The following is a 24,792-nucleotide window of genomic DNA, read 5'->3' on the forward strand; positions in this document are numbered from 1 at the left end:
GCAGCTCATAGAATTTGACAGAGTATTTGAATTTAACTGAATATAATATTGCAACTATCTTGAAACCAATTTATGCAGTTTGAGTAGAAATTGGCGGTTAATACTTCCCAGATATTAATGGCATGGCATTATTGCGGAAATTTCTACGAATAATTCCACAATTTTACAAACGCAACAAAAAAACCTATTAGTATAAAATTAATTCATAATTCGTTCTCAAAAATATTGCCATTTTTCAGGATACACTTTCTCGCCCTTTTCGCCACACTATCCACCGCTGAACGAACCATTTCCGGGTTTCGGCGAATCTCTTCGGCGGCTGATTCGATTCTTTGAATCAGTTCTTCTCTCGAAGTCACTGGAGCTCGCTTATCATAAACAAGACTCTTCATATGACCCCAGAAATAAAAATCCATAGGTGTAAGATCTGGAGAACGAGGAGGCCATGCGACAGGTCCCAATCGGCCGATCCATCGGCGAGGGTATTGAGAGTCTAAAAATTCTCGTACACTCTTCACTGTGTGAGCAGGGCAACCATCATGCTGGTACCATATTCCTTGAAAGTGACTCAAAGGAATATCTTCCAATAGATCGGGCAGAGTTTCCCTCAAAAACTGATTATAGCCATTTCCAGTCAATGTTTCAGGAAGAATGTACGGTCCTATAATGAATCCATCCTTCATTCCCGCCCAAACATTGACAGAAAATCTCTTCTGGCTATTTTTTGCTACTGTTGCATGTGGATTTTCCCTTTGCCATATTATATTATTTTTTTTGTTGAAGAAACCATCTCTGTGGAATGTTGCTTCATCCGTAAACAGTATGAGACGTAGGAAATCCCTATTCTCACGTGTCCTTCTTAAAATAAATTCACAGAATTCTTTCCTCTTCTCAAAATCACCTTCTTCTTAGGTTTGACATGAATGGAAATGGTACGGATGGTAGCGATTTCTTTTCAAAACTCTCCATACAGTGGATTTACTTTTATTCACACTTGGATGATTTGTTGAGTTTGTTGAGTTCTCGTTGATACCATCGGATTTTCACTCACTAAATCCAGGATACGTTCTTCGTTATTTCGGATTGTTTCCTTCTTCTTGCGGTGAAGAATACCTTCTTCACGTAATTTACGCACTGTTTCTATGAAAGTTTTAAAATTAGGAACGTTTCGGCTTGGAAATCTGCGAGCGTAAATTTCCCTTGCTTTTCTCCCTGAGGAATTCGCTTCATAATAAGCCTGAACCATATCATTTTTTTCTAAAAGTGAATATTTCATTTTCGTTTGCATACAAATCGTTTCAATATACTCGAATTATTCAGTAAAATTCAAATACCCTGTCAAATTCTATCAGCTACTGTTGCTCGGCAACGAAAATTAATATGTATACTCAGAACCTTAGAACAGACTCATATTTCACATTAATACTTAACTCAGAGTAGGGAGTTCGACTCTCAATGAAGTTTCACTGATTTTTTTAAATTCATTTTGCAATCTGGAATGTTTCGACATACAAATTCAAAAATTATGGGCCTAAGAACACAAGCTGTGTCATGTTTTTTTAATATTTCAGATATTCGAACGGGACATTTGAATGACTGTAAAAACGAAACCGTTTGATATTTTTCGACGCTGTTTTGATATTCGTGTTAGGTATGAAAGTAAGTACAATCGTGAAAAATTTCATCAATTTCGAGTGAAATTTTTTTTTCGCTGTAGACATGTAAAAAAAAAGTTGTGTTCGATTTCTGAAAAAATTTTTTCACAGATATCCTTTAAAAATTGTGTTGATTTAGGAAATGAAAATCAATTTGGCAACCGAAAAAAAAAATCACGAACATTGCAGGTTTTCCGCCATTTTGTAATTTTTTTTTCGGTGCTCTACACCATTTCTGAATGAAGCATCCAAAAATACTACGATATGGCAAGAAACCATTACTTCCAGTCTTATACATAACCGACCACACTCAATATAATAACGCTCGAAAATGACATTAACCACCGTGTATCTCCCTTATGCTTCGAAAACGGGAAATATTTCATAAGAAAAAAATGATTCTCCCGATGTTCTCTACACGTCATATGAGTTTGTCCAGTTTATGATGAAACACCCTGTATATATTTTATGGGTCTATCTTCGTTGCCAAGATACAGGCTGATTTACTGTATTTCTCCACTTCTTCAATTAATTATAACTTATGAACCATCTTATACAGTTTTGTTATATTTGATTGGTATATTCGTTGTCAGGAGTGTACTATCGATTAACATAATAAAAGAAAGTCCCATTCCAGGTCCGGCTCTGAAAAATTCGATAAGTAGGTTTCAAGTCGAAATCAATATCTCATTCATTCACAAATTTGGAAACAGCAGAAAACAATAAGAAAGGCGAAATGTATTAGGTGTTTCCGCAGACAACTTTCACACTTAGCTCGTATCAAATATAGATGTTTCGAAAATTAGGTGGCTCAAAATTTGAAAAAATGAAATTTATTCAACTTAAATCATATTCTTTATTCTCTTTATTTCCTCAAAAATGATGAGAATAACGTTCGCTAGCGAATGGTCTTCTACCACCAATTTATTAAAGGCTGCAAAACGCAAGTTGGGGAGCCCAAGAGGGAAATTCGGGATTTGCTCGAGCGTGTCAGATTAATACAAGGGGAGATACCTCGGACTTTGTAGAGTACCTCTACCAAAAATTAGATCTGTATATAGGGGGAATTTTCTAAGACAGCCTGTCAAAATAGTAAAAAAAAACGATCATTATACATACTCGAGCGGGTCAGATTAAGATATATGTGGTTAATCACATGTTGAAAAGCATGTATTCTCTTAATCTAAAGCCCGTTTGCAATAGCCGAGAATTCTCCAGAAAATTTACTCGAGATTTCATGCGCCGTGAATTCTTTACCGTTACATACATTCGGTAGAATTCTCTGTTCAGTTGCATACAAAATAATCTCTGCCGTTTTCTTACAAAAATTTGGTAGAGAATTCTTCAGAGAATTCTCGGCTGTTACAAACGGGCTTAACAATAAGATTGACGAAAATGTGTGAGAGGGCGCCAAACAACAAAAAAAAACACGGGTATGATGTCGGTGTCTTTTTTTCTTATTTTGAAGCTAAGGATTCAAGAATAACGGAAAAAATATAATCTGACACTTTCAGCAAACCAAAACAATAAAAATTGGCCATAAAGGTCACAAAAATCAGTTTTTTTTTAATTATCTCCTCTCCTGGGCTTCCAATTGTTTTCGCATTCGTTATAAAAGTTGTACAGCATAACATTTCCTACAAATTTTGTCCGAAGCAATTTCTTCTATATTGGAACGTTTTCGAAATATATGCCGATGAACGTATATTAGACTGGGTTTCTACATTGACCTTAGCCTTTCGCCAAAGGCTAAGGCTAAGGCTCCTCGCCCTTATCGCCCTCTAACTCGTAAACGGTTAAGAGTATGTAAAATTGTTTCAGACAAAAGTTTTATAGAATTTTATTATCCACAACTTTCATAATGAATACAGAAACGATTGGAGGTACAGAAAGGGAGATATTTCAAAAAAATTCCTTACTATCAACTTCAAACTGTCAGATTAAGAAACCCCCCTGATTAGTGTCAGATTAATAGGTCAACACGTCTGCAACACCGAGATTAACCATCTGTATGAAAATCTAACACGCTCCAGTATAAAAGTAACGATGTTTTTTGGATTTTCAAAGGACCGCTGTGACCTTGCGTCACGTCCAAATTGTCAGTCCCTTGAAAAGTAGCTTCCTTTGGGTCCAATAAACATATCCTCCAAAAATCTGACACGCTCGAAAAAATTTTTTTTTACCATTTTAGACTCTTCCGTACGGCCAGTCCTACCACGCAAACTGTCAGATTAACATGAATTTATTATCAGATACACGTTGGGGATACGCAATATCTTAATCTGACACGCTCGAATATGCATACTTGACGATTTTTTTTTTACATCTTTGAGAACCTGCAGACGCTTTCCCCACCACTGAAAGTGCATACGACATGATACAACCTTTTTTTCATTCTACCATCTAATCTTCAAAATCCACTATCTCTCCACGACGCTCGAGTAAATCCCGATTTAGCATCGTTGGCTCCCCAACTATACTATATAGTTAAATCGTATTATTATTCGCATAAAAATGAATGGAATATTTATGAAATTTATCAAAGACCACCGGCTCATGCTTTACGTTAACAAACCCTGAAAGTTTTTACCTAGTGCGTTCGTCTTAGTATGTTGAGAATTTTTCGCATCGAAAACTCAAAAAAAAAAAAAAAAATGAGACGAAGCAGGCTTTTGTGTAATTGATCAGATGTTGAACAGGCTCAGGCTGAACACCAGTAAAACTAAAGTAATGATATTCACTAGTAGATCCAAGTATAATCTTGTTGATGTTGATGGTGTGAATTTGGGAATAGACGGGCAGAGACTGGATGTGGTTGAGCATGTGAAATATTTGGGTTTCCATCTTGATAATACCCTGTCCTTTGAAAAGCACTTCGATTTTGTTCACGGAAAGATTTCAAAGAAACTTGGTTTCTTTACAAGATTGGCGGCTGATTTGACCCCTACTTCTAAAATATTGGTATCAGTGGCGGCTCGTGATCTAGTTCACTAGGGGGCTACTTTTAGAATAATAATAAAAATATGAAATTTTAAAACCAGTTTTCCGCAAAATTGTATGCAATTTATAATTCTTTTTGAAACATACCTGTTCTTATCTGCTTGCTCGTTGTGCTTAATAATATTATTCCGGTATTCTAATTGAGCAGCGATATAAGTCGTAACCAGAAAAGCTAATTCTGTCGAACAATTTACATGCTTGGCAAATAGCTCATGCTTCTTAATTTTCTCATTAAGGTGCTTCAAATCTCTAAATCCTGCCCTTGCCCATACGTTATCAATTGTTATACACTTGTCTTGAGAATCGTCTTGCTTAAGAAGTTTTATCTGCCTGGGTTGAATTTAAATCGGGAGTCGGTCTACCCAGCAGTTGAATACGGCTTTTTTCCGCCAGCGAAAGCCTCGCGAAATCAGTTTTTAAAATATTTTGAACACTATTGTCCGCCGTTATTTCAAAACGTAAACAAATACGAACGCCCGCTAGGTTGTCTATACGCTAGCCGGCAGCGGCTAGAATGAAGCGGATAGGGGCGACTTTTATCGTAGCCCTTTTACTCCTTGAAACGACCGACACGAAGAGTTGCGGCTGGAGCCGAATGACTGTCCGAATGCAAGAATTCGGGGCTATACGATTCATCGCCCATGCAGGGACGAACTGCTAGATTATGATTGAAATAAACAAAACTGCAGGAGTCGCATGAAAGTTTTACATTAATAAATTATATAAATAACCGTGGAAAGTAATATTTTCATTGAAAATCGTATGGGAAGGTAAATAGCATAGAAGGATTGATTTCTTGTGATTTCTTATATGGGGGGCTGTAGCCCTATAGCCCTCACAGACCAGCCGCCACTGATTGGTATACAATACCATAATACAGCCACATTTTGATTATTGTTCGACCATTATGTTTTTGTTTAATGATGGCAAATTAGAGAAACTACAAAAACTACAGAATAGGGGAATGCGTGTCATTCTGGGAGTAAACAGACGTACACCCATTTTGTCAATGTTGGATGCTCTGCAGTGGCTTTCAGTGAGGCAGAGATTATAAAGGGTGTTTCAAATTGGGCGGTTTTTTTTGAAAATAAATGAAACACATAATTTGCGATCGTTCTCAAAAACTTTTTATTGGTAATTGAAGTATCAGTTATGACATTTATGTACGAAAAATAATAACTCCCAAATGGCCTCCTCTTGCAGCTCTACAGACGTCTACTCTTTTGTTTAAATTTTTAATGAAATTTTGACATAATTAAGGCTCTAACTCACTTATGACACGAATTATTTCATTTTTCAGTTCAGAAATCGATTGTGGATTATTCTTATAGACCTGGCTTCTCACATAAACCCCAAAGAAAAAAGTCTAACGGTGTCAAATGACATGATCTTGGTTGCCAATTGACATCAGCGTTTCCGGAGATTATTCGTCCAGTAAATTATTGTTTCAATAAATCAATTGTGTCATTTGCAAAGTGAGGTATTGAAACCAAATTTCCTCTTTATCAATATTCTGGCCACAAAAATTCGATTATCACCGAACCGGTCTCTTGAAATTTGTTAATAATTCGACCATCAATGCTTTCAGATGGACGATAATGTAAACCATAAAATTCACGTAATTTTCTAAAAACACTTTTCACAGAACGCTGATTTTCATTAAATAATTTAACAATTTGAACGCGTTGTTGTACCTTGTACGAAGCCATTTTTATAAATGTCGTACATCGTACTTTTTAAATGTCAAAATACCCAGACGAATTCGGTGCGCCATCTATATTTTATTTATTCTTAAAAAAAACCGCGCAATTTGAAACACCCTTTATTATTTCACAATGATTTTTATACATAAAATTTTGATAGGTTCTGCTCCTGATTATTTCTGGACGTTTGTTGATTTTCCCGAAAACATGCACGAGTACCGGACTAGGACTGCTGGCAATTTTTATTTGAGTAGAGTGAATTATAGTAGAAGCATGAGATCTTTAATATATAAGGGTTTTCAGGAGTACAATGCTTTACCAACCAATATTAAGGAATGTTCCAATTTGAGAGATTTTAAGTGTGAAATTAAGAAATATGCTAGGATTAAGAAATGAAGCTTTCAGCAGAGTATTTGTATTTTTAATCTATTTATTTATTGTTGTAGCGTGTTAGCAGTTTTAAAATTTTTATTTATTATGTATCTTCGTGTTTATATTAGGCTTTTCTAATTAATTAAATTATCTATCTATCTATCTATCTATCAATCCCAGAAATCATACATATTCGATCCAATTTGGCACGAATTATTATCTCATTGATTGTTTCCGCGAAGAAGTTATGGGATAGGATTTCGTTGGCAGTTTCACTGGTGGCCATTATATCATGAGGCAAATATTCTCAGAGTTCGGTACCCAAGTAATGGAATGGAAATTTCAAATTGGACGGTCAAGAGTTGGGATATAACAATTGGGAATAATCAATGGTTATACTCCCTCAACATTTCAAAGCGTTCCAGGTGTAGTTACCTGAAGGAATTCTATATCTGGTCATTGTATAAGAACTAAAAGAAACATCCATACGGAACAACTGCTTATTATTTAGTGTGATTTACTGGGCTCTTTCAACATTCTGGATTATTCGCTCCAACGTTTCCGTTTGCATTTGTCAGCCGTCTTCCGTAATTTTTTTTAACCGAAGAAGTTTGCGTTTCGGTCATTCAGTCACACTTGATTCAGAAAAGAAATGCGGCGATCTCGACTTCAAATAAAATTTGATGAAAAATTCATGAATTACTTCCACCGCTAGTTCGAATTCTAACAATTTTGTCAATAAATTAATATAGGATGGCCTGCCTCTCCAGTAATTTTTTTCGTATCATATAGAATATATTTAAGTGCTACAGTAAACAAATAGAAATCTGACTTTATGAACTGAATTATCAATTGAGACAATGCGATCTCAACCACAAATGTATCTATGAGTGCATCATTTGAATACAAGGATATATTAAAAAATTCTTAGCCTACTATAGAACCAAACAAAATTTCAATGTCAAAATATCTTATTACTCAACATATTCTCCTCGTACTTGGATACATTTATTACAGCGAACCTGCAACGTCTCTAGACTTTTCAAAAAAAACTTTTTTTTCTTGTTCTGCAAATCAGACCTTCACAGCTTTTATTACCTCCTCGTTGGAAGAAAACTTAAAACCTTTTAAACTTTTTTTCAGTTGAGGAAAGAGATGGCAACATGAGATTTTATTGTTTGCAGGGGCGTTGTCCTGCAAAAACAAAACACCTTTGGATAGCTTTCCGCATCTTTTCTCTTTAATTTTTCCCGTAGAGTGGTCAGTAATGTCGAATAGTAATCTCCCGTTATTGTTCTACCCTTATCCAGAAAATCAATCATGATTACTCCATAGCTATCCCAAAAACTGAAGCAAGAACTTCTCCAGCAGTTTCTTAGGTCTTAGAGAACCAGAGTGTCGCCATTCCATCGATTGTTGCGTTGTTTCTGGATCGTAGAAATGTACCCAAGTCTCGTCCATAGTAACATTTCGGTTTAAGTTCTACATCGTTTTCAAATCGAGCACAGATCAAACGCGATGCTTCTACTCTTGCACGCTTTTGGTCAACATTCAAACATTTGGGGATCCATTTTGCAGCAATTTTTCTCATGTCCAAATTGACTAAATGATGAACGCGTTCGTATGAAATATTCAGTGCTTCAGATATCCGTTTTAGCCCAATTCGACGGTCTGATAAAATCATGTCATGAACTGCATCGATATTTTCGGGGACTGACACAGAAACTGGCCTTCCCGATCGGTCATCATATTCAATGGAAAATTTACCTCTTTTGAAGCTTGCAGTCCAATTTTTCACGGTCACATACAAAGGACATTGATCACCAAGGGTATTAAGCATATATCTTCGTAAATCTGCTTACCTCTTAACCCTTTTAAATAAAGGTACTTGATGATGGCTCAATACTCAAATTTTTCGATTTTCACAATTTCGGTGGACATCTTCTTTCTTTTAATTTATTTTGTAACTCAGGTTTACTTTTTTGACCTCAAACTTCACACTGACACTTTTAATGAGTTATTGTTCGTTGCTATGGTAGAGCAATATTTTTTTTTAATGCATGGAACTGGTCTAGGCTAACTAGATATCAACACATCCTCGTAAAAGGACAGATCGAAATTTCAGGGGCCAAAATAAATGAGAAAGATTCTGAAAGCTTCATCTACATTTCTACTGAATGACAACAAATGTTCTGTTTTATTAGAAATACATACTATAAACTCCAGGTGTTCTTGAGAGCTATACATGCAGTTTCAGAATCATTTATAAAATGGGTTGCGAATTTCAGAAAAATTTGAATTTATAAATTAAATTTTTGATTTCGTTCATTGTTCTTCCTTTGTTTCAGATTAGAGTTCCGGGTAACTCTGAGAAGCTTCTCTGTTGCCTTTGGCAGAAGAATCAATTTTGCCGAGCGAGAGAATTTGAATGATGTAAAACAAGCCATCCCTGAAACTTTATTTCTCATTCATCTTATACCATCATAAATTAATTTCTCATAGCTTGATTCTTGATTCATTTTGAACAAATAAGGTCACTTGTAATATGGGCTGGAATTATCTACAAACTCAAATTAACCTAGTAGGAGAATATCATGATGACATTGTAGGGAAAGAAGTTAACAAAGAATCTAGACGTAAAAAATATTATTTCATTTTACAATCATTATTTTCTCCTAATTTTTTATTATACTGGAATTGTAACGAAAAAAATAATGAACATGTATCAAATTAGCCATGCAGACTGAGCTTGCTCAGTAAGAAAGAATTATTATTTTCTTTCTCCTCAATTATAATATTTATATTGAAAAGTTCGAAACAATTGCTTTTTAAAAAGGATTTTCAATTCCTTTCCTCTAATAATCCAAGAAGCCGAGATATTGCTGATTTTTTATTTTAACGATGGGCGAGATTGAGATACCATTAAAAATAGAATTTTTGCACATATGAACTATACAAATGAAACACATCGTTGTTTTCATAAACAGAACTATCAAAGCCGAAAAAAAAAATCGAATGTAGTGTTATACCTACCATATAAACAAATTATTCGCTCAAAACCAAAAGAATCCCTGAGATTGCTGGCCAAAACATTAGAGAGAAAAAGACTAAATAATGGAAATGGCCCAATAATTTTGTTTGTTTTTTTTTATTCCGTTTGTAATCTTTCACAGTATAATTTTTCGAAAATTGTTGAAATGAACAAATTCATTCAAGGTATTACTTGCACTTTTGAACTCTTAAAAATGTTCAAAGATTTCTTCCCGATATGCCCAACACTCTGTGAGTTAATGAAATATTCAAGTAGTAACACCGTAGGGTTCATTTACTTTTACGAGTTTCCATCCTCTAAATTATACAGGAAATATCAATTACTGAACTTTTCAGCACTAAATTGCAGGCGTACTAATCAAACCGCACAATTAAAATTTATAGCTAACAAACGGTCGAGAAAGTTCACAAAACTCCGAATACAAATATACCATCTGTATTCACGGGAAGCTGTGAACCAAAGAGATGGATTTTAATGGTTGAACCGCTCCTTCTGATGACATGGTTGATCCCTATAGTATTTCGTCATTTTGAGATAATTCACACGGAGCACTTGTACAGGGTGGGCAAAATTGGTGATACCTGAAGTACAACTTTTTAACCCAACGAGAGAGAGAAAAATGAATGTACCATTCATGTCGTCTATTTTCGAGAAACTAATAGTGCCATCAACTGCATTCCTCTATCTTCTTTTGTTTTTGAGTTATACAACAAAATTTAAATGTGGTCGATTTCAACTTTGGTCATAATCTCCGTTTCTGTTTCTGCTAGGATGTTGAAATAAAGACATTATAGAGACACTTTTTTGATAGCAATTCAGTGACGTACTATGATTTTTTCCTACAGGTTTATTTGCTGAGCTATAACATAAAGTTGTGTTTTTTCCTATGAAAACAGTAGTTTAAAATGATGAGTCAAATTTATATAAAGGTGAGAGTATTCAGTTAACGACTACTGTTAGTTGCTACCGTAGAATTACTTCCACGTTAATTTCGTGAGATTCTGAAATCTTGTAAGTTCGACTCAAGGTTTCTGTCTCATTCATACAAGGAATTGTGTTTGTGTGATGAAATTAGCAAGGCATTCTGAAAATCCCCACTTCCATAGAATTGTGACTCTACTTCCGAAACTATGAGGTTCTCGTATATGAACATGTTACATCGAATTATCTGAAAAAATCAGATAAAAAGAAGAGTGTTCCATTTAGAACAAATCAACTTTCTGCCTTTTTGGAACACGCTATATATCACAAACCAAGTATTTTCTACAAGAAACTAATTCTCAAGATCTCAGTGACCTATTTTTCTGGCGATTTTTGTGGAAAACCGTTAAGTTAATATATTCTAAAGTATCAGGAATACGAATAGGCATATGGGAGTGCAAGACAAAAATACACAGTTGGGGATAGAAAGGCTAAAAAATTTATAATAAATAGGGATTCCCTTTTTGAAATAACGAAGTTTGTAGTATTTTTTCGCATAGGCAACGTCACAACATTGAGAATATTTTAGTCCGTAAACGTCTAACTAAAGTGGCACCCTCCTTGGACACCCTGGATATTTGCAATTCATTTTGAATCTGAAAACATTTGTATCAACAAATAATCAAGCACCCTGTATTGTGTAGGGAGTTTCACAAGAACAACTAATTTCGAATATGGTATTTTTTCATTTTGATCCTTATAGCAGTCATTCAAGGTACAGTTCGACAGTAAGATTAAACTTACTTATTCCTGAACCCTTTTTTTCTCCACAGAAGCATATCAGTGACAGAGGAGAGGATTCTGAAAATTTCATACTATGTACGGAAGTATTATTCATGGAAATTGGTCGCTCATCATCCAAGGTGATATTTTCAACAGTTTTCCTAGCTTTATGCTATAATTTTATCGATTTATGATGTGAAATTGGAGAATGAAAATATTATATTTCTAGAAAGGTACGAGCTGAACTCATGAAACTGGAAATGTGTTTTTATGTGTGCCTTTATGATCCACCATAAAACACGTTTCATTGCACGAATTCAGTTCATTTAGTTTTCAGGTAATTAAAGGTTTAATATCGTATTACCGTATATTTATGAAGTGCTTCTAGGTTGAGGTGTTTTTTTCAATATTTTTTAATCATAGCGTTCCAACTTTACTGTTGTAAAGGTGCCTACAGATTACTCTGACTAGACATGGGATCACGTGTCATGATGCCCATATTTCAAAAATCTACATAGGATTTTGTGTGCGGAAGCGTTCAAATTGTTTTGGTGTGTTAGTTTAATATGGCTACATATGTAGAGTACACCTATATCGAAAATAAAAACCTCATGGTTTCGGAAGAAATTATATTAAATTGTTAATTTTCAGCATACGACTGCTGTTATACTGGCTACCGTAGAATTACTGCCACGTTAATTTCGTGATATTCTAAAATTATTGAAAACTCGACGAAGGTGTTTGTTAGTTGAAATAAGTAAGGCAGTCTGAAAACTCACCTTCATATAAATTGGACTTTATTTCCGAAACCATGAGATTTTCTTATAGGAACATTATTAGATGCCTATTTTAATTTTCTCAGAAAATATCAGATGGAAAGTAGGTTGTTCTATTTAAAAAAAAAAACAACTTCTTGCAATTTTTGTATCGAGTGACAAGACGAAGAATTTTGGAACACGCTGTATATCACAAACCAAGTTTTTGATACACGAAACGCATCCTATTTTCAAAATTCGGCATCCTGAAATATTAAATATCTTTTCTATGCCTATTTCATTGGATTCATGTTTTTGGCAATTTTTTTTGGAAAACTGTTGATATCTCCGAAAGTATCAGGAATAGGGATTGGGAATTACAAGACAAAAATACTCAGATGGGGATAGAAAAGCGGAAAAAGTTATAATAAATGGGTGTCCTATTTGAAATATCGATGTTTGTTGTCTTTTTTCGTTGTTTAGCTCAAGCCCAATTGTTTAAGATCTAGGAATACAACTCGATCACCAACTGAATTTTATTCAGCATATTTTCATTATAACTCAGAAAGCAATGAGGATGCTAGGATTCATTGAAAGAAAACTCAAAGATTTTAATAACATCTCTGCCTTAAAAATAGTTTATTTTAAGAACGTCCGAAGTATATTGGAATATTCATCTGTAGTCTGGTCACCTATTACGAAGTACACAAAAACAACATTAAACGCGTGCAACGAAAATTTTTAAGATGGGTTGATTACAAAATGAGTATTCCCTTGACCTCAATAAGCTTTGAACATTTACACGAGTCATTATCAATGAAACTTCTATCTATAAGAAGGAATCATTTTGATATAATGTTTGTTTATAAATTGCTAATAACTACATTGATTGTGAATACTTAGTATCTAAAGCCCGTTTGCAACAGCCGAGAATTCTCTGGAGAATTCTCTACAAAATTCTCGCAAGAAAACGGCAGAGATTATTTTGTACGCAACTGAACAGAGAATTCTACCGAAAGTGCGTATGTTAACGGTACATAATTCACGGCGCATGAAATCTCGAGTAAATTTTCTAGAGAATTCTCGGCTGTTGCAAACGGGCTTAAGATAAGACTGAATGCGAAAAATGTATTCCTTAGATATAGAGAACTCTTTAATGTCTAATCCAACCCCACTAACTATGCCATGAATAATCCTATTGAACGAGCGATAAAAGGGGCAAATGCATCTGAAATTGATCTATTTCAGATATCTATTTTTAGTCTCAAAAAATATTTTGAGGCTATTTGAACTTATCAGCTGTCATTGTTCGTTTTTTTGTATATTTTTTTTCTAGATTTGAAAATTTTTTGTTTATTATTCTTAATAATTTTGGAAGATCTTGGAAAACTGGCTCTGCCGTTTGTAATAAATAAATAAATAAATAAATAAATAAGCGGCAACGTCGCAACATTGAAAATATTTGAGCCTGATAGATCAGAACCGTAAACCCTAGTAGCCAAATATTCGAAATAATCCTGTGATCCGTTCTCCGTAAACGTCTATTAGGCCACCCAACGTGGGACACTCAGTAAGGTGGATCTATGTAGGACAATGTAGGAAGAAAAAAAATAATACATATCATCAAACTTCAAAGTGGCAGATTATGATTAACCGGAAAAAGTACTCACGTCACTATAGACCCATATATCTAACTGTTAAGTGTAAGCCATAATCACCATTTTAAACAGAATATGGCTCTGTATTGGAAAATAGTGCGTATATCGCCAAAGAGTATCATCGCCATTAATCTGCCAGTGTACCCGCTTCATTGCCCACTCTGATCTTTGACGCCTATGTTCGCGAGTGAGTGTCTCGATGTTATATTGTCTTCGTAGTGACTTCTACTGAATTTTTGGGAAAATTGAAGTATTGTGGCATATCTAAGACGTTAACTTGTCATTCTGCAAATGCACTCAACAAAAGAGTTGAAAAAAAAACCGTCTTCTACTGGCGATGAAGAACGTGATCTACCACTTCTGGGTCTTTCACTGATAGTTCCAGTGGTAAAGTAATGTTTTTCTTCTACGTCCGATGCCTCCACCTGGCTGAACCGAGGCTTTGCGGCCCTCTTTGTTCATCCGCTTATATTTGGAGAGACTCACACCCTCTTATAGAAAGAGTGGATGTTGTGTTTCCTAGATATCAGTTTCATCAGTGCTCCTGCACCAGTGACACAAGGAACAACCACAGAACACACCCGTCCCGTCTTGACTTATTTTATGGGAACAACCAGTTAGTCATATTTTCTCTAAATTTGTATTGAACAGGTTGCCAGTAATTGCCCCAGTCACCCCCCCCAGCTGTTTAGTCTCAAGAGCCAGCAACGTTATAGCGAACATGATATTACACTTTGGCGCTAACATTGAATGAATTAGCACTTGTGTTCGACCTTCCTTAAGCATCCCAAGCTCTCTGTTAGAATCGTCATCGGATGAAACTTGGAGATGAAATGTCCACTTCTGACACACGTGGATAAAAACGATTAAACTTGATAAAAACGATGCATCAGAAGTTGATGCAATTCACACAAATATTGAGATGCTACGGAAAATATGCATCTTCGGAAATAATCAGTATCCTCAACTTTTGTCGGCCAGTTTATACTGCATTAGTGACGAAAGTTGCCAGAATATAACAGTTTTATCAATTTTTCTCTTCACTTTTTTTGAGAATTGAATCGAAAAAACTTTCTCAGGTGGCACACACTGTATCTTTTCTTGAGCCGCAGTATTGATGCTTAAGGCATCGCAATATTCTAATCGGGGATACCAGCATCTTCAAGATATCAGTTCGTTCCCCTCCTATTTTAAAAATCGCTTTTTATGGTGCATATTTTACGCCGAAGGTAATAATGAATAGCTTCACAGTAAAAGTGGGAGTTTCAATCAGGTACCATGGAATCGTATAACGAATACGTGATTTCATTTCAACTTTCAGACAAATTAACCGACAAACAGCGATGGAGTGCCGCCAGCGCTTCAATAAGAAGATTGTCGCTATAAACAGATTAAAGAGCAATTATTAGGTAAAGTAAGATGAACATGTGGGCGAGATTGAGCATGGTAATCTGGAAAAACTTGTTGGTTGTCATCGGTATAAACATACTTCGTGTGGGTCATTGCTCAGTAAAAGTTTTTTTTCTTCGAAGCTTAATGAACATTGAAAGCAAATTCATGACTTTAGATCGCCAATAGTCTAGTTATATCAGGAAAAAAAACTGCTCAATATACAGGATTAGTCTTTTACTTTCAACAGTAGATTCTTGAGGTCAAAAGAAACGCTTTTTTCCTATATCATTTTTTCCTATTCGTCCCTGATAAGAAGATATAACCATTTTAAGTTTTCATAATGTGCTGTGCCACCCCTGGAAAAACAAAATTACCTCAGAATAACTAGCTAGATCTATGACACAAAACATCTGTGGATCTTAAAGATAGTTGTATTCAGCCAATTATTCAAATTTCACAGATACTTTTTAATTTTTGATCATCTAATCACTCGAAAACGGCGCATTATTATACAAGAAATTTTACAAAACGATCAAATATTCGTTAAATAGCGTCCAACATAGTGTCAAGTGTTGGGTTCTTTGTATTTCTGGTATTTTCTTGGTACGTAATAGTCATAATGAGAAAACTGAAAGACGTTGGTGATTCTTGTGTTCGAAAAAATTCATCGAATAAATAGAAAATTATATTCCGAAATTCATTTCGTTCGATAAAACTGTTTGTGAGATAGAACTAAGAATAATATTTTTATGAAAGAAAGGTTAACAGGAACTTGGACGTATTTATTATAGAAATTCCAACTAAGTTGTTAACACAACCATTCTTCATTAAGATCTCCATACTAGGTTAGTCTCTTCTGCTGTGTTAATGTCCTTGTATGTTCCCTAACATGTAGCCGTTTTTTAGCCCTTGAAGAAGAAGAGAACTGCTCTTCGAAACGTCGGCTTAGTTGGAATTTCTATAATATTAACACAACCATTCTTCATTAAGATCTCCATACTAGGTTAGTCTCTTCTGCTGTGTTAATGTCCTTGTATGTTCCCTAACATGTAGCCGTTTTTTAGCCCTTGAAGAAGAAGAGAACTGCTCTTCGAAACGTCGGCTTAGTTGGAATTTCTATAATAAATACGTCCAAGTTCCTGTTAACCTTTCTTTCATTGATGATACCATGGATGCTACACTAGTCAACAATATTTTTATGGTTTTGCAACAGCCAGCAAAAAAATTGTAAAGGAAAAAAATTGTTTCTTTTGACCTCAAGAATATACTGTTGAAAATTTGTACGAGTCAAAGCATCAACCTGTATAATTCCTACAAAGGTATTATTATTTTGATGGTTTCATATGTCACTCAGTAAGACAATATAATATAAGGTTGATTTTTGCGGCTCATTGGTTTAACCTTCCTTACATTGCATTATTCTGCTTGCAAGTCTCATTTCAGTTGCCAAAAATTAAATAAAAAGGCTTACATCAAACTCTGCCTTGACTCATTGTAATAGAAATTTATTTTATTTGATTTATTTATTTTATTTAATGCTGGAAATAGAGTGAGTTATATCATTTCAAAATCTCAGTGAAACAGGCATGTTTTCTCTTGCTTTGGCACTCAGGTAACCATATTATTTTTTACACCACGCTGGGTTGAACTTAGGAAAAAAATATGCAAAACAGAAAATTCGAGTTAGATCTTTTTTTTATGAAAAACTATTCATGCCCCAAAAATAATAATTTAAATTTTATAGCGCATCTATTCAGGAATAGGTACTATCCAAAAATCAGTTTGAAAAATTCCTTCATTTGGAGTCTTTCCGCAAAACGAGTGGCGAAGGGTGTGATTTTCTGAATTTTCGAAAATCTCCAATATCTCGAAAACCATGGGACTTTCACTAAACATAAAATATATTTTTCGAACCGCCATAAGGTCCTCTACCCGCAGGCACCATATTATCCATTCATTACGCCACACCCTGTATGCTTTTGGCGGGAAGGTTAAAATCTAGAACATATCAAAAATTGGGGCATTTTTCTTTCAACTCTTCCGGTCCTGAAGATTTAGAGATAAGGAGATGTGACAACTGGCAGACAGATACTCACGCGAGTTATCTTAGTACACTCATCTTCTTCGACAGGATAGAACTCTAGGGAAGTTAAAATTTGTATTGTTTGAAAGGATTTCCCAATAAAAATTAATATTCCGCATGTAATCCTTGGGTTCAACTAACGCTTTAAGCAAGCAGTATCGAAGCTGCTATTGTAACATTTCAGGTTACATCGGTTCGTATATCTTCGCCTTTTAAGGACAAAAAAATAACCAGTAGCGAAACGGAAGCTACAGAAAAATCGTACGTAACACCATCCAAAAGTAATTTTACGGGAAGTGTCCCGTAGAGTTACGGCTCGTCCTGGAAAGTCCCTTCTCGTCCCGTAAAATATCAATTTCGGAACTTGTTACGTTAATTTGATATTGTCAATATTCACAAAAAATACTGATTCGATAACTAATTGTAAATTCAAGTTTTTTTTTTTGGTTTCCTATGTAGGATATTTTCTGAGATATAAATATTTTTATATTTTTTGTAGTTATGTAATTGTATATTTTATATAGAGTTTAATACCATTCTCTATAAACACAAGGGTGAAACTCACTCCAATAGAAAAAAGATTCAAGAAACTATTATAGCTCGTATTATGTGTTCATTCACATCATTGGAGTGCATCATTCAGATTTCCATAGTTTCGAGTCAGAATGGTCTTCACTAAACGTTGATGACCGTAATTAAAATCCACCTGTTACCAGCCATTAGTACTAATCATTTACATTCGGAGTAATCTGAATTCAGTGCAAAATTCGAATTATTACTCCCAAGAAATATTTATAATTCTATTAACAAGCAAATTTCACTCCTAGACTCGTAGGTCGCAGATGCTCATTATTTGATGGCCTAAGGCCTTAGCAGCATAGCTATGAGATAAAGGTTAAAGCCCAACGATAACGATTATAATCCATGAACAGGAGGTTCTTGAACGTATACGAGGATCCCTCTAACTAAGCAGTTCGCCGATGAATAGATGGACAAAAGTTCGAAGGAAAAAGAAATTGGAGATAATATCGTTATGATTACCTGGGTAGGCAATAGCCGCATCCTAAAGTTATCTTGACTATTTTCATTTTTGTTAAGATGACTCAATTCTACAGGGTGTATGGAATAGTTGAGAATAATAAGCGGTGATTCCTTGTCAAAAAACAGGTTGGGTCTTTTATATAAACTTTACCTTTTTAAGCCTTCTAAGAGGGCAATTTTTCTCCTAAAAATAAAAAAACTGACAAGAATTAAATCAAGCCAACATATTATGTGAGCGAGGCACTCAAAAAAATTTTTGGTTGTATTCCTCTATGATTGAAACCGGTAGAAGAAACCACCCTTAAACCTTGTTTCACAAGAAACTTTTTTGTCATATTCATATTTTCAATAAAAAAATTAATTTCAGATATTTTGATCCATTCTTAACAAAAAAGGTTACTTGTAATTTCTTGCTAAATGACCGATATGCACTTTGTTTTCGGCCTTTCTGGTGGAATGATTGGACAAGGTCCTATTCACAGACGAGGCTAATTTTTCTAGAGGTTCAATAATTAATTTTCATAATAACCACCCTCACGCTATCACTATAGTTCACCACCAGAACAATTTTCTCTGAATGTCTGGCTTGGATATGTTGGGGATCAATCCGTTGAGTGGTCCAAAATTCCTACCACCTATATTGAATGGAAATGCATACGTTCAATTTCTGCAAAAAGAACTTCGTCTACTTTTTCAAAATATTGTGATGAAATTAAGGTCGAAAATAATTCCAGTGAACTTTATCAATAAATTACATGATACATTATTTGTTGAGAATGGAACAAGCTATCCAAATTTGATTGTTTTATAAAGAATGAATATAAGAAGAAGTTTCTTGCAGAACAATTTTTAGTGGTAGATTTCTCTACCTCTTCATAGAGGAACACCAAAAAAAAAAATTTTCAGTGCCCTCTCGCTCGCATAAAAGGTCCGCTTAGTTTAATTCTTGTAAGTTTTTTTTTTTTAATTAAAAACTGCTCTCGAGCGCCATCTTGGGGGGCAGTAACTCAGCAGAGGGGCTCAAAAATGATCAGTTTAAGGGAAAGAGCCACACTATTTCTTGACAAGGAATCATTTTTTCGCATTCTCATAATATTTTTTTGTAGCACAACAATAACAATAACAATCATTTCAATAGAAATAAAAAAAATTGGGTATTCACCACAAAATTGCCAAAAAAACATCGATCTAACTATAAGAAATAATGAATTACAATATACTTGTTATGTAAAATACCATTAGTGTTAACTATTAACTCAATAGAAATAATGGGGAACCAAAGGTTAGCATATTGCTATTTGATGCCTGTTCGTTATTCATGTTTAAATTCGAATTTTAATACTCACTTTATGTTGGATTTGGATGTTGACGCAGTATCTGGGATACGGGCACTGCTAGATCTGTTCAATTTTGTTCCTACTCTGGGTGGTTTATCAGAGAGGAGAACTTTTCCATCTGTTGAGAATTCAGGATATTATTTCACTATTCCTCAGTTATAAGGGCTGATAGACAACTGAACCGCCAAATTTTATGATCGTAAGTTATTCAAAAATGAAGCAAGTTTGTTATATAGATTTTTTCCGAATACTCCCACTCGTTGAGACATAAACCCTCTTCAACTATGAAACAATTTCACAGTTTCAAATAATCTTCCCAAGAACATTAATAATCGCTTTGACAAAAATTTGGCCGTCAAAATTAGCATAAACATCTTCTTTCAACGTCCCACTTCATTTATCAAATCACCAAATACAGGAACTATTTGTCATATAAATTTTCGAAAGATAAAGATGACGAAGAATTTTATTCATTCATTATACATTTTCTTCTGCATCCTTCATTTTGACCCCAAAAAGTTTTCGGCTTTCGAGTAATATAGTCTGAACAGAGCTTTATTCAAGTTAATAATGGTAGTAATTACTAGCGAACAATTTGGGGAGTTGATCGAATTCGTTAAAAGCTTGATATTTGGCATGGAACAGACTTGCAATCCATATATGTAGGTACACCTCCCAGGATTAGAGGTAAGCTCCTTTTCCAAATAATCTCAGAAGAAACAACGCAGTTCGCCCCTAATAATATTATTAGATGTTCATATAAACATCGAATTGAATTCGAAGAAATGTCCAAAGCATATAAGGGATGGAAGCCTTCCAATACTACGCAAGTTGAAATAAAAACTTGGTGTTCGATTTGCCTTAGACTTAGGGGCAAAAATGCAAATGAAACGGGTTGTTTATGCTGGATCATATTTGTCTCACTATCTTTATTCCTATAAGGATAACACGTTGAATACTCTAAGGAGTAAAAAATTCCACTATAGTGAGATTTTAAACCCTTATAAGTAGGTATAGAGAGTATACTTTAGAAGGATGTGGTGGAGCGCTGAAAGAAATTGGTTATGAATGTTTGAATGAGGTTATCATTCATCATCATCATTTCGGTAAATTTTTTCTCAGTGATATTACTTGTCCATGCGAAAAAAATCGAAAATCTCCAAGACACTGGGGAGAAGTTCAGGTATCAACATCACATTAGTATCTGGGAAAAAATTATATACTAAACGAAATAGCCTTATTTTTGGATAAAGAATGCTCTTTCAAAATTTGGCGATCCTCTTATCTATCATCCTGCATTATCATTCAAAACTCCAATAAATTCTAGATTATATCCTGGTTTTTTAATTTGAAACCTTCTTTGCTCAGATATACTTATAATGGAAACACTATTATTATACAGGGTGTCCCAGGACCAATGGGTATAAATTGAATTACGTGAAATACTGTGTGCATGAAGAAATAATATAAAACAAAATTAGAATGAAATCGGGATGCTGGTAATACTACATTATAATGCTTTGTTTTGACACAGGAAATAATTCTAGAAGTTTGTGTTTCGATCCCTTAAGATGATCCCATGCAATGAAAGTTTGTGTGAACGTTTTTCAGAATAATCCATTGCGAGTTTACCAAAATACAATATATGCCTTATTGGGATATATCAAAAAGAGAAAAAAAATTACAAACATATTGAGTGAGAGAATACATTCTCTACGTGATATCTTTTTGGTCATCGCAAATATTTTCAGCATTGAATTTGAAATTTTGGCTCTATTCAATGAAAGGAAACCATTTTCATTGCAGCAATTAAATGCTTAAAATATGTGGCACTAACGATATTGTACAGAATGTTCCAGTATTAATGGGAATAAATTTGAATATAGTTTCAGAACCTCAAAATAAGACAAAAAGTTTTCATGCAGGTACGTCTGGACACGCTTCGTTGAAGGGTTACGTTGCTTCGAAGATAAAGACTTGGTTATGTATTTATTCAATTTTTTTCAAAGGAAAAAGTAGGATGAAATTTTGCAAAGATATTTCAACTGATTTTTAAACTAAACCCTAATAACTTTTATTCCGACTATCATCGTTGAATATTATGCATTGAAAAAACATTTTCATTTGAAGATTTAAAACTTTATCGCCCCTCAATACTTTCTCGTACAAATTATAGTAAAAATGAAATATGATATATCACACTTCATTTTTTATGATCATATTCATAATCATAATCTTTATTCATGCTTTACAATTGAAAATTGTTTGCATTCGTAAAAATACAAAATGGACATACTCACAATTACATAAATAAATAATCAAAATACAAATTTAAACATCGAAATCGATACACAAGTTTCCTGCGTGATCAAGACACAAGTTTTCGTTTAAAAAATCCTCTATTGCGTAAAATGCATACTTAAGCAAAAACATCTTTATAAACAGTCTTAAAACCTTTCACAGAAAATTCTCTGATTTCAGCAGGAATTTTATTATATAATTTAATTGACATATAAAATGGGCCTCTCTGTGACAAAGTAAGTCTGAGGAAATCTGCTTTGTAGAGATTTCTACTCCTGGTTCATACTCATGACAACTCCCATTCTGCACGTAACTACCCTTGTTTTATGTGCATGGATCAACAATTCCAAAATATAAAGACTAGGAAATGTCAATATCCCAAGCCTGATGAACGCTGGCCTGCAATCATCCCTATACTTCAACCCACCGACAAGTCTAACAGCTCTTCTCTGTAGAGCAAAAATACGACTGCTAGAGGAGCAGTTGCCCCAGACCAGAATTCCATAACGCAGCATAGATTCAATCACCGCAAAATAGGCAACTCTGAGTACATCGCCTGATAACCTATTCGACAACGACTTGAGCAGGAAAACATTACGCGATAACTCTCCAGCCAGATGATCAGCATGGACGTCCCAGCGGAGGCAAGAATCCAGAGTCACTCCTAAAAACTTCACAGAACCTATCAAATCCCTGTCATCACATTTTTTGAGAGAAAATATTAATTCAGTGGTCTTTCTTTCATTCACGACCAACCCATTCGATGTGAACCAGTCAAAGGCCCTCTTCCACGCTGCAGCGCGCTCCTTCAGCACCACAGACAACTTCCCCGAGGTCAAAGAGATAATTGTGTCATCAGCAAAGAGAATGGTAGTATACTTATTCAAGAAACCAGGAAGATCATTTATGAGAATTAAAAATAACACAGGGCCAAGGACAGAACCTTGTGGTACGCCAAGTGTAATTTGCTGTTTACCCGACCAATTGTCATTGTAGTATACAGATTGATACCTATTAGAAAGATAAGAATCTATCAGATCACAACTATCTTTCGAAAAACCATACGCCGCAAGTTTCCCCAGCAAAACCGGACGCGCCACGCAGTCGAAGGCCTTCGCCAAGTCCAGAAATAGCGAATAAGACCACTTACCTTCTTCAAAACATCTAAGGGTATGATAAACAAAATCCAAAATTGCCGCCGAAGTACTTCTACCCTTTCTAAAACCAAACTGGGCCGTACTGAACAAGTTATTAGTTTCGAAGTAATTTACTAATTGTGAACAAAGCAGCCTCTCAAAAATCTTCGACAAAACCGGAACCAACGATATAGGCCTGTAATTCTCCACCCGCTCAACATCGCCACCCTTAAACAAAGGAATAACCTTCGCAACCTTGAGGCAATCAGGATACCTATTATTCGCAATGTACAAATTGAAGAGTCTAGTTAGTGGACCCACGAGATTATTCACTTTTTTTTTTATTAATACCGAGAATATACCATAGAAGTCCGTGCTCCTACTACTTTTCAATGCTTTTATGGCATCTCTTACATCATTGAATGAGTCTTGGGAAAAAGAAAATAGTGTTCCACTTTCATTCTTGACCAAGCCAACAATAATAATAATAATAATAATAATAATCTTTATTCATGCTTTACAATCGAAAATTGTTTGCATTCGTCAAAATACAAAATGGACATACTCACAATTTCATAAATAAATAATCAAAATACAAATTTAAACATCGAAATCGATACACAAGTTTCCTGCGGGATCAAGACACAAGTTCTCATTCAAAAATTCCTCTATTGCGTAAAATGCATACTTAATCAAAAACGTCTTTATAACTGTCTTAAATCCTTTCAGGGAAAATTCTCTGATTTCAGCAGGAATTTTATTATACAGTTTAATGGACATATAAAATGGGCCCCTTTGTGACAAAGTAAGTCTGAGGAAATCTGCTTTGTAAAGATTTCTACTCCTGGTTTCATACTCATGACAACTCCCATTCTGCACGTAACTATCCTTGTTTTTATGTGCATGGATCAACAATTCCAAAATATAAAGACTAGGAAATGTCAATATCCCAAGCCTGATGAACGCTGGCCTGCAATCATCCCTATACTTCAACCCACCGACAAGTCTAACAGCTCTTCTCTGTAGAGCGAAAATACGACTGCTAGAGGAGCAGTTGCCCCAGACCAGAACTCCATAACGCAGCACAGATTCAATCACCGCAAAATAGGCAACTCTGAGTACATCGCCTGATAACCTATTCGACAACGACTTGAGCAGGAAAACATTACGCGATAACTTTCCAGCCAGATGATCAACATGGACGTCCCAGCGGAGGCAAGAATCCAGAGTCACTCCCAAAAACTTCGCAGAACCTATCAGATCCCTGTCATCACATTTTTTAAGGGAAAATATCAATTCAGTGGTCTTTCTTTCATTCACGACCAACCCATTCGATGTGAACCAGTCAAAGGCCCTCTTCCACGCAGCAGCGCCCTCCTCCAGCACCACAGACAACTCAACAGGATCAAAAACCCTATCCTGATGGTTTCCTCGGCTACTGACAAGAAGTAGTTATTGAAATCACGAGGGGAGCGTTCACTCGTAGAGTTTTTTACCGTGTTTATTAAATTCCACATTGTTCGAGGGGGGTTAGTAGAGTTTTTAATAACGTTATCATTAGCATTTATTTTAGCTTGTTTAATTTTTCTTTTATAAATTTGTT

At 34.9% G+C, this 24,792-nt stretch overlaps 1 protein-coding gene across 3 annotated transcripts in view; it reads right to left on the reverse strand.

Annotated features, from left to right (window-relative positions):
• The window catches only part of LOC123314772 (supervillin-like), a 275,601-nt gene that overhangs the window by 62,576 nt on the left and 188,233 nt on the right, over positions 1–24,792 (reverse strand). For all 3 annotated transcript variants that reach the window (XM_044900124.1, XM_044900132.1, XM_044900115.1), the window contains one exon: positions 19,762–19,870. In XM_044900124.1, coding sequence (XP_044756059.1) covers positions 19,762–19,870 — 109 coding nt within the window. The remainder of the gene's footprint in view (positions 1–19,761; positions 19,871–24,792) is intronic.

This window comes from Coccinella septempunctata, chromosome 1 (assembly GCF_907165205.1).
Source record: "Coccinella septempunctata chromosome 1, icCocSept1.1, whole genome shotgun sequence".
NCBI classification, from domain to species: Eukaryota; Metazoa; Arthropoda; class Insecta; order Coleoptera; family Coccinellidae; genus Coccinella; species Coccinella septempunctata.